The sequence below is a fragment of the Arachis ipaensis genome, chromosome B7 (assembly GCF_059453495.1).
Source record: "Arachis ipaensis isolate K30076 ecotype BB chromosome B7, ASM5945349v1, whole genome shotgun sequence".
Lineage (NCBI taxonomy): Eukaryota > Viridiplantae > Streptophyta > Magnoliopsida > Fabales > Fabaceae > Arachis > Arachis ipaensis.
This window is the reverse complement of record NC_142442.1, coordinates 12,525,709-12,542,007: the sequence shown is the minus strand read 5'-3', so window position 1 is coordinate 12,542,007 and position 16,299 is coordinate 12,525,709. Positions and strand designations below refer to the sequence as shown.

General features: G+C 29.6%; 2 protein-coding genes across 2 annotated transcripts; both read right to left on the bottom strand.

The window, feature by feature from the left end:
• Positions 1-7,727: 7,727 nt before the first annotated feature.
• Positions 7,728-7,949, bottom strand: LOC148550359 (uncharacterized). The gene has a single exon (XM_088494453.1). It carries the CDS (start codon positions 7,947-7,949, stop codon positions 7,728-7,730), a length of 222 nt encoding a protein of 73 aa, XP_088350579.1.
• Positions 7,950-12,331: 4,382 nt separating this feature from the next.
• LOC107608593 (blue copper protein 1a-like) lies at positions 12,332-13,810 on the bottom strand. The gene is made up of 2 exons (XM_016310338.3): positions 13,645-13,810; positions 12,332-12,696 (listed from the first exon to the last, which is right to left on the bottom strand). Exons 1-2 carry the CDS (start codon positions 13,808-13,810, stop codon positions 12,332-12,334), a joined length of 531 nt encoding a protein of 176 aa, XP_016165824.1.
• Positions 13,811-16,299: the final 2,489 nt, after the last annotated feature.

The window sequence follows — 16,299 nt, the reverse complement described above, 5'->3', positions numbered from 1 at the left end:
TAATGAAAGTATCACTACACATTACACGACTACTACTTCAGTAAAATATGGATTCCAAAAAACAACACCAAACAATAATATCTCTTTCTTTTAACTACTACTATTTATGTAAAAATGTATTCATATAAAAAATAATAATTAAGATGTAAACATATATTATATTAAATAATTTAGTCAAATTTATTAAAAGTTTAATTTTAATACATTAACAGTGTAAAATATTTTACACAGTTGTGCAATCACATTTGTTATTTTGGATGATCATTCACGTGGTTAACGTAAAAGATAATTATTTTTATTACTATGACATTACGTAATTAGATACACGTATAAAACTACTTTACAGATAATACATCAAAATTAAATTCATTTATTAAACCTTCTAAAAGTTCTTAACATCTTCATGTATGTGAGTATACACCTTAGCTTGTTTTTATAAATGAAGATTTAAATTAAACATGTATGTAATTGCAGTCTCAAATGATAGATAATAGAGGTTGAATTCAAGACTTATTAGGCCAAAGAAAAGCACCCATAGCAAACTGTCTCTTGTAGGTTAAATCACCATGAGTAGGTAACCCATACTCTTTAAGCAACCCATCAAGCTTCCACTCAGGCATGTCTTGGTAATCCTTCTCAGTGTATCTTGGATAATGAAGTGGCATCTGAAAGAAGCTACTAACACTAACACCAACACCACTACTATTCTTTTTGGGACTCTCCATATATATCTTCAATTCTCTCTCTTTCTCTTTTCTCAATATTTATTTAATGGTGTGCAAGTTTTTCTGTATTTAATCAATGCTTTGAGATAAAGATAAATAGTGCTAGCTATTATAGTTTACTATTTATATATATATATATATATATATATATATATATATATATATATATATATGGAGTGTGACTACTATAGTTAAGTTGATGGGAGGTTCTTTTGGCATGAGTAGTATCACATGAATGGGTTGGTGTACCTTCTCTCATCATGTGCTTGCATTATATAAGTTGTATTAGTGGCATTGAAGGAGACGTTGAAATTGGGGGATATGGCGACTTGCGGTGTGGTGGCAGTGGTGGTGGTGGAGAAGAAGATGATGTGATTGTAGCCATTGGAATTGGACCATTGCTTGCCAAAGTAAAAGAAGGTAACTGCGAGAGCGAAGAATGCGACGGTCTTGAATATGAACGGGGTTTTGAAAGAATCGGCATTGATGGAAGGTTTCATGATTAGATTAGGAGGTCAAAGAATGGAAGGTGCAAGTCTAAATTGTTTCTTTCTTAGTCTCTGCATGTGGGGTGTTGTATGAATGAAGATGAAGGTGGAGGTGTGGCTGTGAGTGACGGGAGTAGTGAATTGCAGTTTGGACGATGAAATGGTGCAGTGAAAGTAAAGTTGCTGACTTTGATGGTTTTCTTTGTTGATTCAATCAATGTTGACACCGACACAGTCAGATTTACTCCCTCTTACTATCTTAAGTTCTTAACACTCAGAAAGTCAAATAAAAGTCATGCTAATAACAGTGCCTGCTGAAATTTGATGCTAATAACTTGGTAAAAATCTTTTACATACAAATATATTGATATTGTATTCAGAAATTTGAGAACAAAATAATCTTGCTCTCTTTAAAGGTTATAGAATATATCCATCTTCAAAAGTGATGAAATATTATTGTATAAAGCAATTAATATTATTATAAAAAATAGAAGATTATTATTGTATAAAGTTTTTTAAGAATATATTTTTCTCAACTTGTTTTAATTTAACTGATTTTTATAAAGTGTAATTTTTATATTGTACAAATTTTTTTTTCATATATTCTGTTTATCATACTTAAATTTTATATAGTATAAAAGTCATATTTTACAAAATCAATTAAAAAAATAAAAAATTCCATTCACATCATAACGTTTTATATATCTTTTAGATACGACGATTTCTGGATAAGAAACATTTGTCTCTATATATCCTCATCTCACACGAATTTCACCTTTTTTTTTTCCTTTTCTTCTTTAGCTGTGGAAACACACAAAGCTTAAGCTCAACATGAAATTGAATATCAAATAACACAAAAATAAAAGCATATTGCTATTGTTTTTTTATTGATATAATATATTTTGTCCATAGGATAATAATGTACAATTGTGGTCCTCCTATTTTAGAATTCAAAAATATTTGATAATTAAAAAATATTAATAAAAAGTAATTAAAATTTAATTTTTTTAATATTTATTAATTATTTTTCCCCATTAATTATTAAAAAATGAAATACAAAGATGTCCAAAAGCAGAACAGCATAATAAAAGGTGGAAATTTTCCAAAAACACTACACTGAAGGTATTCATCCAACGGTGCGTGGTCGAAAAACGAAGAAAAATCTTAAAGAAGAAATAATGATAAATCAAATTGAATGCAACTAAGAGCTTGTCTCATGGAGATGACGACCTAAACTGGGAGTTCTTTGGATTTCACGAAGCAACTTGACAGAGCTTGCTATAATGGCAGACGGCATAGAAGTAGAACCTTCAAAAATCAACTGGTTGCGAGCTTTCCAGCAGTTCCAGCAAATGATGGCAAGCAATTGAGGATTACGGTCAGCATTCTTCAACGGGTTAAGTATCTCTGTTGATGCAGTCCACCATGTCCAAAAGTCGTTAGAACTCTGAGGAGGAAGACAGTCACGAAGATAACTCTGAGACCATACGTCTTTAATTCTAGAGCAATCGGTCAAACAATGAGTGACTGTTTCCGTTGCTTCATGACAGCAAGGGCATATTGGTGATATAGATGGGATGCGGTGATGAATCTGAGCAAGCACCGGAAGTCGGCCATGGAGAGCTTTCCAGATAAATAGCTTAATTTTGTGAGGCAAGTTCAACTTCCATAGATCAATCCACGGCTTTTTCTGCTGCATATAATTAGGGCAAAGCTCCAGAGGCGGATGGTAAAATAAATAGCCAATTCTGTAACCTGAAGCTGTATCATATTGCTTGGATTTGTTCAAATCCCATTGCAATTTGTCCCTACTCTGCTGAATTTTAACTGACAAAATCCTGTTTGCAACGTCTTGGGGAAATAATTCTTGAATGAGATTCTGATTCCAATTTCTATCTTCAGTAATTAAATCTTTAACTCTTGGAACCAACTCAGAAATAGCCTGTCTATTTGGCATGTCAGAAATCATTAAAGGATACGGAGGATGCAGCCAAGGATCCTCAAAGGTTCGGATATTCTCACCAGTACCCACAGCCCAATTAAGACCTTTTTCAACAATCTTTCGGCCTTCCAATATGCTCCTCCATCCCCAAGAAGGTAAGACTCCAATTTCTGTCGTTATAGCATTATCATTGCTAAAGTATTTACCTCTTAAGATTTTGGATAATAAGGAAGTAGGCTGTGTTACAAGTCACCAAAACTGTTTGCCTAAAAGCGCCAGATTTTGGATTCTGAGATCTTTAAATCCAAGGCCTCCTTCTTTTCGTGGGCGAGTCATAGTGTCCCAGCTAATCCAAGCCATCCTCCTTTCAAAACCTTTTTGTCCCCACTAGAACTGAGAAAGTAGAGAGTGAATTTCCGAAATTAAACCATCAGGTAACTTGAAACAAGGCAATGTATAAATAGGAATAGCTTCTCCCAGTGCCTTAAGCAATACGTGTCTACCACCTGACAAAAGAAGATTGTGCTTCCACCCTTGGATTCTTTTCTGAACCTTTTCTTTGATCATACTAAAAGAAGCCTTTTTTGATTTAGAGACTGTAGAAGGCAAACCAAGGTATTTATCCTGAGCCCCAATATGATTAATATTCATAGAGTTAGCCAGTAGTGTACGAGTAGTGGACGGAGTGTTGTGGCTAAAGAATACAGCAGATTTATTAAGATTTACCCTCTGGCCATTGATGCTTTCATAAGAATTCAATAAATGCAGGATATTTGAACATGCTTCAGGATTAGCCTTATAGAATAAAATGGAATCATCAGCAAACAGGAGGTGATTGACCTTGGGACATCGCCTATGTATCTAAAGACCCTGAATTAGTCTGTTTTGTTCTGCCTTGTGTAGCAAGAAGGAGAGACCTTCTGCACAAAAAAGAAAAAGATAGGGGGATAGAGAATCTCCTTGTCGAATACCTCTATTTGGTTTGAAGAAACCATAAGGTTGTCCTTCCATAATAACAGAATAAGAAACAGTTGTCACTAATTCTCGAATCCACATGATCCATCGGGGGTCAAAACCAAACTTCTCCAATATAAACCAAAGAAAGTGCCATTCTACCCTATCATATGCCTTACTCATATCTAATTTTAGCACCATTTCATTTTTGAGACCCCTTTTTTTGTTCTTCAAGTAATGCATACACTCGTGAGCAATTAGGATATTATCAGAGATTAATCTGCCTTTAATAAAAGCACTCTGCGTAGTGCTAATTAGTCTATTCATCATACCCTGAAGCCTATGTACAAATACTTTGGAGATAATCTTGTAAAAGACTGAAGATAGGCTTATTGGTCTTACCTGAGTCATATCTTTAGCATCAGAAATCTTGGGAATAAGACAGATCTGAGTGTGGTTAAAACCCTTCAAGATTCTGCCCCCAGAAAAGAAGCTCTTAACTGCTCGAAAGACATCACCACTAAGTATGTTCCAGAAGCTTTGAAAAAATTTTGCTGTCATACCATCATCTCCTGGAGCACTTTGAGGATGAATGCTAAATGTTGTGCATTTCACTTCCTCCATAGTCACTGGTCTTTGAAGCCTACAGTTCATGTGAGCTGTAACCTTAGGTTCAAAATCAATAAACAGAGGTTCAGGGTTCTCATGACAAGTGGAGGAAAAGATGTCCTTGAAATAAGATTCAGCCACAGAAGCAATACCAGCATTTGAAGTAGCCACTTCACCATCACTGCCAGTTAGTTGCCAAATTCTATTCCTTCGGGTTCGGTTTCTAAATTTCTGATGGAAGAAAGCTGTATTCTGATCACCAAATTTGAGCCATTTGACTCTAGACTTATCTTTCCAATAAGATTCCTCATTTTGCAATGCTTTTTCAAGTTTGTCCTCTATTTCTGAAATGATGTCGCCTCCATGAATTCCTGCTAAACGAAGTTCCTCTAATTCTGACTGTAGTAAATCAATCTCCACATTCGAATTAGATCTCTGTTCTTGCTGCCATCTGACAATCTTATGCCGACAACGCTTTATTTTTTGAGCTAGGATATACATGGCTGAACCATCAATCTGTTCATGCCAAACCTCTCTATCAATCTGCCTTATTTCATCATTAGAACACCATCTTTCTTGGAATTTGAATCGGCGTTTAGATCTCTCAGTTCTCGGGTTAGAGTCTAGGAGAAGACGGGCATGATCCGAGCCTGATTCTGACAGTCTAAGAACCGTTGCATTGGGATAGAGTTGCTGCCAATCAACTCCTACCAGGAATCGGTCCAGTCTTTCCTATATCAACTCATCACCCCTCCGTCTATTTGACCAAGTGAATGGTCTTCCGACCATACCAATATCAATCAGGGAATTATCATCAATAAAACTATTAAAGGTTTCAATAGAAGGAGATTTAGCACCCCCACCTTCTTTCTCCAATTGATTAGAAATGGCATTAAAATCCCCCATTAACACAACCTTACCATCGAACTGTTGGGTGACTGAAGTTAATTCAGCAAATTGAGCCATTCTATGTTGATCATTTGAACTGAGATAAACACCATAGGGATCATTAGAACCAGCTGTCAGAACTGATGCCGCAATGAAAAATCTACCATGCTGTAAAATCTGAACAGTGCAACCATCCCTCCATGCCATTGCCAAACCCCCTTATAATCCATCAGTATCTACAATAAACCATTCCTTGAAACCACAAGATCTTAGTTTTCCTTCAACTTGTCGAGATTGATTTTTTATTTCACAGATAAAACTAACCTCGGGGGAGTAGGATTTGCAAATCCCTTTAAGATTGTGGATTGTCAGGGGTCTCTCCAAACCCCGACAATTCTACAAGAGCAGTTTCATATTTCTTTGGGTGCCACTTGAAGGCTGGCACCCTCCACCGTCATAGTAATTATATGAGGGTTCTGAGTCTCTAATTTGTTGCTCATGGTGTAGAGAAAATCAGAATTGGTATTTAATGATTCCAAAGAGACATAAGATATATGGAATGAGTGAATTAGAAAATGGAATGAATTAAAAGAGGAATGAATTGGGAGAGAAAACGAAAATTAGGGAGCTAAGTGGAAAAGAAATTAAGAAAAGAAAGTAGAAGAAGATGGAAAAGAGTTTGACGAAGAAAAGACAAAAAAAGGTGTAACCATGGAGGCGGCACAGTAAAACCCTAGCAGAGCGTCGGACACTAGATGAGGAGTACGTACTCCCACACAATAAATTTAAATGTAGTGTAACTTTATCTTTAATATTTATTAATTATTATATTCATTAATTATAACTATTAAATAAAATAAAATTTGGCCTTTTTTATTTTTTTATTCGTTTAGAATTTTAGTGTTTACCTTTACGGTAAGATAATACTAAAAAGAATAAATAAAACTTATTTTATTTAATAATTAATAAATATTAAATAAAAATTTTTAATTTATTTTTTATTAATATTTTTTTATTATTAAACATTTTCGTTACCATTAACTTTACTTTTAAAGTGTAATGCTTCTAATGATATCTCAAGGTAAGCACAAAATTGTTATGCATATTCGAACAGGATAATTATTAATGTTGCAAGGGTGAAAATATATGAAATTAGTCTTACATTAAAATAAAATAAAAAAAATAAAAAAATTATAAAATAAAAGATATATTAATTTATTCTTTTAAAATTTTGAGTTAAACTTAGTATTTTTTCATTTTATTTTTGAAATCTCTCCACAGTCACAGGTAGGCCCAATAGCAGTACATAAATGAATTGTATTATCAACCGTAGGACTCATAATGTGGTACGGTACGTGTATTAATTAATTTCTTAACAATCTATGAGTTCAAATATTGATAAATTATTAAACCTCATCTTACATTTGCTTAAATAATTGTAGAGTGTTTGCGAATGCTAAATTACTCCCTCTTAGACCAATGATTTCCATTGTAAACCCAAAAAATTTTGTCGAGCTTGTTGAAATTGAACAACAGTTTTACGAATAATGGAGCTGAAAATCAAGGTGGAGTTGAAGAAAGAATCTATTGAATTCATCTATCCCATTTGAAGATCATAATGATAAGTATCACTACGCATTACACGCCTACTAATTCAGTAAAATATGGATACCAAAAAACAACACCAAACAATAATATCTCTTTATTTTTAACTACTACTATTTATGTAAAAATGTATTCATATAAAAAATAATAATTAAGATGTAAACATATATTATATTAAATAATTTAGTCAAATTTATTAAAAGTTTAATTTTAATACATTAACAGTGTAAAATATTTTACACAGTTGTGCAATCACATTTGTTATTTTGGATGATCATTCACGTGGTCAACGTAAAAGATAATTATTTTTATTACTATGACATTACGTAATTAGATACACGTATAAAACTACTTTACAGATAATACATCAAAATTAAATTCATTTATTAAACCTTCTAAAAGTTCTTAACATCTTCATGTATGTGAGTATACACCTTAGCTTGTTTTTATAAATGAAGATTTAAATTAAACATGTATGTAATTGCAGTCTCAAATGATAGATAATAGAGGTTGAATTCAAGACTTATTAGGCCAAAGAAAAGCACCCATAGCAAACTGTCTCTTGTAGGTTAAATCACCATGAGTAGGTAACCCATACTCTTTAAGCAACCCATCAAGCTTCCACTCAGGCATGTCTTGGTAATCCTTCTCAGTGTATCTTGGATAATGAAGTGGCATCTGAAAGAAGCTACTAACACTAACACCAACACCACTACTATTCTTTTTGGGACTCTCCATATATATCTTCAATTCTCTCTCTTTCTCTTTTCTCAATATTTATTTAATGGTGTGCAAGTTTTTCTGTATTTAATCAATGCTTTGAGATAAAGATAAATAGTGCTAGCTATTATAGTTTACTATTTATATATATATATATATATATATATATATATATATATATATATATATATATATATATATATATATATATATATATATATATGGAGTGTGACTACTATAGTTAAGTTGATGGGAGGTTCTTTTGGCATGAGTAGTATCACATGAATGGGTTGGTGTACCTTCTCTCATCATGTGCTTGCATTATATAAGTTGTATTAGTGGCTTCAGAGAGAGATCTACTTCACGTCATGTGTGTGCTCTTTATGCATGCATGCATACATGTGTGGGAGATGAATTAAGAGGTATGAAAAGATTTGGAAAATAGTTTTTTTTTTTTTTTTTTTTGCCTTCAACACTATTTATTATTGTATTTCATGCTAACAACACTTAATATTATTATTAGACCAATAATTCTTGTATGGCTTGGCTACACTTTCAATTACTATGATAGTTATCTAATAATGAGTACTTGACAAGTGGCATAAGGCACTACAATATATGTGTCAAATAGAGGCGGTTTATTTTGGAATTTGTGGCGATTTAAAATCGTCGCAAAACGACATTCTACCAGTTCAATAACTGATGTGATTTAGAGTGTGGGATTAATATTTGCGGCGATTTCTAGCTAGTAATTACTGGTATAATTGCGACTAAATAGATAAAAATTATTTGCAGCATTTTACAACTGCTTTTATTTTTAAAATAGGTTTTAAAAAAAACTCTGACAGTTTTGAACCGTCACAATTTAACATACAGTTTTAAAAAAAATAGCAGGGGTTTATAGCCCCCTAAAACAATGCAATATCATTTTACATATTTGATATTTTATTAAATTATTAATAGGAATCTAAAATTATAACATTACAAAATAAATACAATTTAAGGTTTAGGGTTTTGAATTGGGGTGCTTATTACATTTTTGAGATAAATAAACAAAAATCAAGAAATGGTGGCAATGAGTACTGCCACGCTGAGACAACTAAGAGCCATTATATGTATGAGATATAGCATGGATATTTATAGAGAGTTCTTGAAGAATAATTCAAGATTTAATTAAAAAAACCTTTTCTCTATAATTTTATATTTGTAATGTTATAAGTACTATATAGGGGACGGCATGCCAGCTGAGTAGAATTCTAGTTTCGATTGCAATGATATATAGCATTTTTTTTTAAATTACCACTTTGGATAAAAAAAATTTGTGTGTCTACTTTGAATGATATTCTATTATATATTATTCACCACAAAAAATTAAATAATCTATTATATATTCTTATCATTAGTCCAGGCAAGAAAGGAAAAAGAAATGGATAATATCGATCCAAATTCAGCAACATAATTTTGTATTTTTTATTTTACCGAATTAAGAAGAGACTATTTATTTTGTTTATTTTTTCTTCAATAATTGTGGTGAAAATAATGTGGTGGCCTTTGTTACAGAGGCACTCAAGTCAGACAAAGATTGGTACCTATGAAGGTGATAGTTATTATTAGTATTTCACCGTAAATGAAAAACTCTCCCCATCAAATAATAATAATAATAATAATAATAATAATAATATAATTCCACTATTTTAAATTTACGATTTTCTAAAAAAACACTTCTTTTTAACAATTGAAACACTGTTAATAGCTTTGAATTGCTTGTGTGTAGTGAGTCAGAGAGAAATTAAACGAGTTGAAACAGATGAAGAGGGTTAATTTTACTAAATATATATCATTAGACCAATCCTTATCTCTAATATATATCATTTTTAATAATTTAATAATATTATTAGGATTTAAGATTTATGTTTTACATATAACATCTATTTAAAATAAAAAACTTTAATTCGATAGAATTTGGATCCTCTAAATTATGAATGTTTATTTTAGAAGGTAAAGTGTAATTTTTTACTATTAAATGGTTTCTCTATTATATTTATTTTTGGTTCCACTTATAAAATAGATGATAAAAGATTACACTTTATTCTCTAAAATAAAATTGAAAATTTAAAAAATCCAAATCTAATTCGATAAATGTCATGGTAGAAATTTTATGAGTACCGACAATACAGGATAGAATTCAATTAGAAGTAAATAAAGTAAAATACCATATTTTTATTAAAGAGAGGTGTGACCATTTCCTGATTAATGATGACAACAGCGTGAGAGTAAGATCTAAAAGAAGGGTGAATAGTTGTATTTATGACAGTTTTGTGAACAACAAAACGGAGACCTACAACAACCATGCCAAAAAATGGGAGAAAAAAGATGATGATGTGGAGAGAATAAAGGAGAACAACATTATTAAATGAGGTGGGTGCAGTTGATGATATGTTAGTAGTTTTGTCTTAGAAAAACTCAAAAAAATCTTGAAAAAAGAAAGAGATAATCTTCTAAATATGCAAGATATATAACTCAGAAATAGTGTTGATAACTGAATTTCAACTAAATGCTTTGAGGATGACAAATATATGGATGAGGTGATTCAAAATATTCAATTAGATTTGGTTGGTAGCCCAAATCAAGGAGTGGTCTAAAATGAAGTGAAACAGGGTGTAATTGTTCATAAAGTAGAAAATGATGAGTCTATTATTAAACTACTCTTCCACCTCAGCCCATGACAACAATAAAAAAGTTTTGTGACCTACAAATTCAACCTAATAGAATACATAAATTCAATTACAAATTTAATTATGGGTTGAGGTAGAAGAGTAGTTTAATATCTATATCTACCCCTCTATATCCATTGGGTTTTGAAGAAGTTATTATATATGGGAGCCTCCATAATGGACCGAGTAACAACAACAACAAAGTCAAGAAGAGTAGGATAGAATTATGTTCTAAAATCATAAATGGAGAAAAAATAAAATGTATATCAGCGAGACTTAGAAGAAGATTGAGAGCAGATATTGAGATTAATAAACGCGTGAAGGTTAAGAGAATAAAGATGAATAGCTCTAAAAATAAGAAGAGACCCGTAAAATAAAAGTCAGCAAAAGAGAAGCTAGAAAGGTGCTCATAAAAAAAAAAGAGAGGTTAGCTTGGTGCAAAACCTTAGTAGCGAAGATGAGGAAATAGAGTCTGAAGATGAAGCTATCAAAACTTAGAGAGTGAGAACTCATTTAAAGTTGACCTATAGTGATGAAGAAACAACCGTAGCGTATCTTAGAAAGGAATTAGCTGAAACAAAAAAAATAGATGTGATTTTCATGGGAACAAGATTAAGAGGAAAAAGAACCGCGAATTGTAAACCGTAAAAGTGACATAATTTAAGGACTTTATTCAAATATAAAGATGAGAAATGTTACATAATAAAATCTTTTATAGGTGATATTAGGTTGCTTATTTAGTGTTTTTGTGATATTTTACTTAAATTTAGCGGAGTGTAAAAATTTTTAAAAAAATTTTAGTGTTTATATTTTAGTTGTTTGTCCTTTTTTGTTTAAATTGATGTGAACTCCTGTTTATCGTCTAAAGCACAGTGTTAAATTTTTTACAAATGGAGAGTTTCACCAACGATCAACAAAATCTATTCAAGATCAAAAGGTACGTAGTAGCGTGAAGACTGAAGAGCAATGCATCAAATTTATATGGGAGCAAAGCTAGGTACTGTTCAGAAAATGATCCTAGCCGAAGTTGTAATTAAAATCTATATATATATATATGGAGTCCAGTTAACTAGAACAACTCAAGCCTCTAATCATATAAAAGTAATTGCCGATTAACACTATACTTCAATATTATTATAATGTTTAAATAATTGAGATTGTGCTCTTTAGTATATATATAAAAGCAATGTTACATAATTGATAAAATTTATTATTTTTTATTAATATTTGATTAACAATTTATTTTATTTTAAATATTAAATTTTAAATTTTAATAATATAAAAATAAAATATTAATCTAATTTTTTTAGTTAATATTGATAAAATGAGTTGGTGCTGTATATATTTGTCTCTGTCTCAAATAAAATCTCTATCCTCTTAGCAGTTTATAACATTCAGTAATAAGAGAGTATAGCTAAGCTAAGGTAAAAACAAATAACATTATTGAAAGATAAAACAATGATATATATGGTAGGAAGGAAAATCCTTTTATTTCAATAGAAGTTGGATTGAGCATACAATGCAATCACAACAACATTCCAGTATATATGAATATTGAAACAGAACCAATAATTTATTCTGAGGAAATTAAACCAAATTAAAACAAGCATAACAATATAGTAAAATTTAAATTAAAGTCAGAGCAACAATGAAATCCCCCCATCCCCCAAAAAGAGGTTTAATTAATCAATAATGCTGAAAGAATCTTTTAAATGCCCTCTTATTCTTGTTCTTCGTGGACCATGGACCCTGTTCAATAGGAGCAGGTGCAGGCACAAATCCTACAGGTGCAGGTGCACTCGGTGCAGAAAGTGATGGTCCAGCTGGAGCTGGTGCTGGAGACAAGTTTGGCAAAACTGTAATAACGAGTTTTTGGCCAGCAGAGCAGTGACCAGCTACACCACAAATGTACCATTTTTTTCCTTCAGTTGCCAACAAGATATGGTCATCTCCACTTGTCATTGGTGTACTGTTTGTTGGTACCGTACAGCTCTGGAATGAACTTCCATCCACCTTGTACACATTGTGTTCTCCAACACCATACTTGAACTCTGCAAAATTTTTTAGTTTTTATACTTTTCAGTTTTTGCAAATAATATAAAAAAATATTTATTTAAGATAGAGATATTTTGTTGGTCACCAACTTAATCAAACTATTGTTATAGAATATATAAGAATATAAAAAATAATTATTTAAATTAGTTTATGAAATTTTTAATATTAAACACTTTAATTCTTTAAATTTTAAAATACACAAAATAATCATAATATTTATCTCTGTTAGACAACACATTTTTTTTTTCAATTTGATTCGTTTAATTAAAATAACTATTTTAAAATCTTTAAAACTTGTTAGAGATCAGTTTGAGATTTTTTTAAATAATATGGAGACTGTTTTATACTTCACTTTTCGGATTAAATTAGAGAGATAGAGATAAATGTTAATAAAGATTATTTTGTGTATTTTGAAATTTGAAAAACTAAAGTATTTGATTTTAAAAACCTTAATAATTACTCGAATATATAATATATATTGAAAAGGGGAGTGCTAGATAAATAATGACCATCTTGAACAATATAAACAACCAACCAATCAAATAAAAATACACTATATTCTAATTTAATGCTACTAATTAAATTTAAGATTAATTTACTCTTTTAACTCTATTAATTCACATTGTTCACACATTATTCAATAATATAATAAACAAATATAAATATGAATAGATAAGATGTGTTATCATTTATCAACACCTCATTTCGTTCATTAGATGTGGCACTTAACTCACATGAGATTCGTGTTTCACACTATAATAAACAAATATGTATTGACTTGTTTCATATGGGACATAATTGGTACATGCATATAAATGTTTTTCTAGTTAGATGACAATGTAAAAAATCTGTTGAAGTTATCCAAAATTGAAATCTTAATAATTTATTAATAAAAGAGAATTTTTGATGATTATTGCACTACATAATATGAGAGATTAGCTTACCAAGTGTGTCTCCAACATGGAAGACCTTGCTTGCTGCCCAAGAATTGTAATCAAAGCCTGGTCTCCATCCTTGATCATCCCCAACAATAAATTCAGTTGCAATAGCAATGGAAGGAAGGAAAATGGTGGCAATGACCACAAGCATGCTGAGACGACTAAGACCCATAGCTAAATTATTAATTTGATATATATCTATATATCTTTGAACTTTTTTTTTTTGCTGTATGAATATCACCTTAAATATGTTTGATCAGAATACTTGTGGCAATGATAGCATATGTAGGTTCATATATTTATACAAAACTTTTGAAGGAGAGTTCAAGAGCCAAGCTATAATTTTATATTCCAATGTTAGTTATAACTTATAACTACTATGTTAGGGTATTGCATGCAGACACAAACGGCTATGGACGGCATGCCGAATAGAATTAACTTGGATAGGAATCTACTTACATGTTAATTTAAATAATTTAGGACATGTTAAGAAATTTCTATGGTATATGTTAATTTAAAGAAACCATTTAGATAAAAATGTTTAAAATATTTTTTTTAAAAGACTGTTTATAGTAATTAAAATTTAATATATATAATCGATTAAATCATATTATTTTTATTGAAATTAGGTCAGACAAATTAATTTAACCAAAAAAATGGTAAATTAAATTTTAAATTGGTCTAAATTAATATTATTTTTTACAAAAAATTACTACAATACTCTTATTATAAAAAATAACTAAAATATTCCTATTATATATATTAATTTTGAAAACTCTAAATCCTAACTTTATGACCAGAGAAATAAAGGGTTAGAATTTAGAGTTCTCAAAATTAATAAGGGTATTGTAGTCATTTTCTATAATAAGGATATTGTAGTCATTTTTTATAAAAAATAATATTAATTTAGATCAGTTCAAGATTTGATTTATCATTTTTTCAGTCAAATTAATTTGTCTGGCCTAATTTTAATAAAAATAATATGATTTGATCGATTATATATGTAAAATTTTAATTATAAGAAAACATCTTTAAAAAAAACGTTTTAGACGTCTTTATTGAAGTGGCTCTCTAATTTAAATAGTCATCGTGGTTATATTATTCTAAAGAGTAATATTAGATAGCCAAAACATTATAGACAATAAATAAAAATACATGATCAATAATATTTGCACTGATAAAAAAGTATAAATCACTCATAAATTAATTGACACAATTAATATTTTTCTATAATGATCTTCTCTTATTTAATTATACCAAAAGTTAATTCAAAATTTACTATGAATCAAATCTCAAAAAATCCTTTTTCATTATTACATTCATAATTCTGTAATTTTTTTTCAAATAAAATTTTACATTCTGATATTTTTAATCCTAAAAAAAATTAAATCATCTCAATACATTTTATAAAAAATAAAAATATCTTAAATTTAATTAGTCTCTGATACGAATTTGTATCAAGAACTAGAGAGAATTAGAGATAATCAAAGAGAATAGAAGAGAAATCATTAGTATTAGGGCCAAAGAGAGAAAGTAGAGTTTTCAATTACATTATGCCTCTCTTACATTATTACACATACTCTTATTTATAGTATAATTCTCTAATTGGGCTAGCCCAATACTAGTCCTATCAGTCTCTATTTATTAAAAATTAGAATTGTCCAAAATTATTAGTTTTTGACCTGCAAAATAAAATAATAAATATTAAATTAGCACCAATTCATTAATTATAGATATTATGTGTTTAAAATTAGAGTAATTCACATAAATAATCCAACATTCATCCAATATTACGCATATCACCCAAAATAAAAAATGTAATGTGAATCACCCCAATCATATTTTTATACAAATCGAAACAGATAGACTAGATTTAGATCTCTATATAAATCGAAACAATCTAGTTCGATTTATATATATTTGCATGTTGTCAAAGTAAATCTAATCAGGCTGTTTCAATTTATACATGCATGTATGCTGTCCTAGTAAATCTAATCAGTCTGTTTAGATTTACTAGGATAGTATGCATGCATGCATAAATCGAAACAGCCTGATTAGATTTACGTTTCGATTTTCAATATGTAATTTGAGAAAAATAATTAACATACTATATTAACAAAATTATCATAATTTATGAAATTAAGTATAAAAATTATTTCTTTAAAATATTGATACAGTCTATCTCTACTATTATTTGAAACCATATATTTTAAATAGTTCAGTATAAATAAATATGAAAAAAATTATTAATTTAAAATTTAAAATATAGATAAGATATAATTTAATTAAAGTCGATCTAAATAGTAACAAAATATATCAATTTTTATTTTTTAAATTAGTCTAAATTAAATTATTAATATTATTTTATTATTTTCAAAAGTTATATTTTTATATTTATAACTTCATATATCTCGTTTATAGTATAAATAAGATAACTATGAATTTATCTCGTTATGTGTATTTTTTAAAATTCTATTATCTCATTTGCAAATAAGATAATGCCAAATAAAATCGTATCTTATCTCATTTACCGTGTAAATGAGATATAAGCAATCTTAATTTGTTTACACGATAAATGAAATACGTAAAAAAATAAAAATTGATAAATATGCTATAAATTACCTATATCCATAAATAAAATATTTATTTAAAAAATCCTAA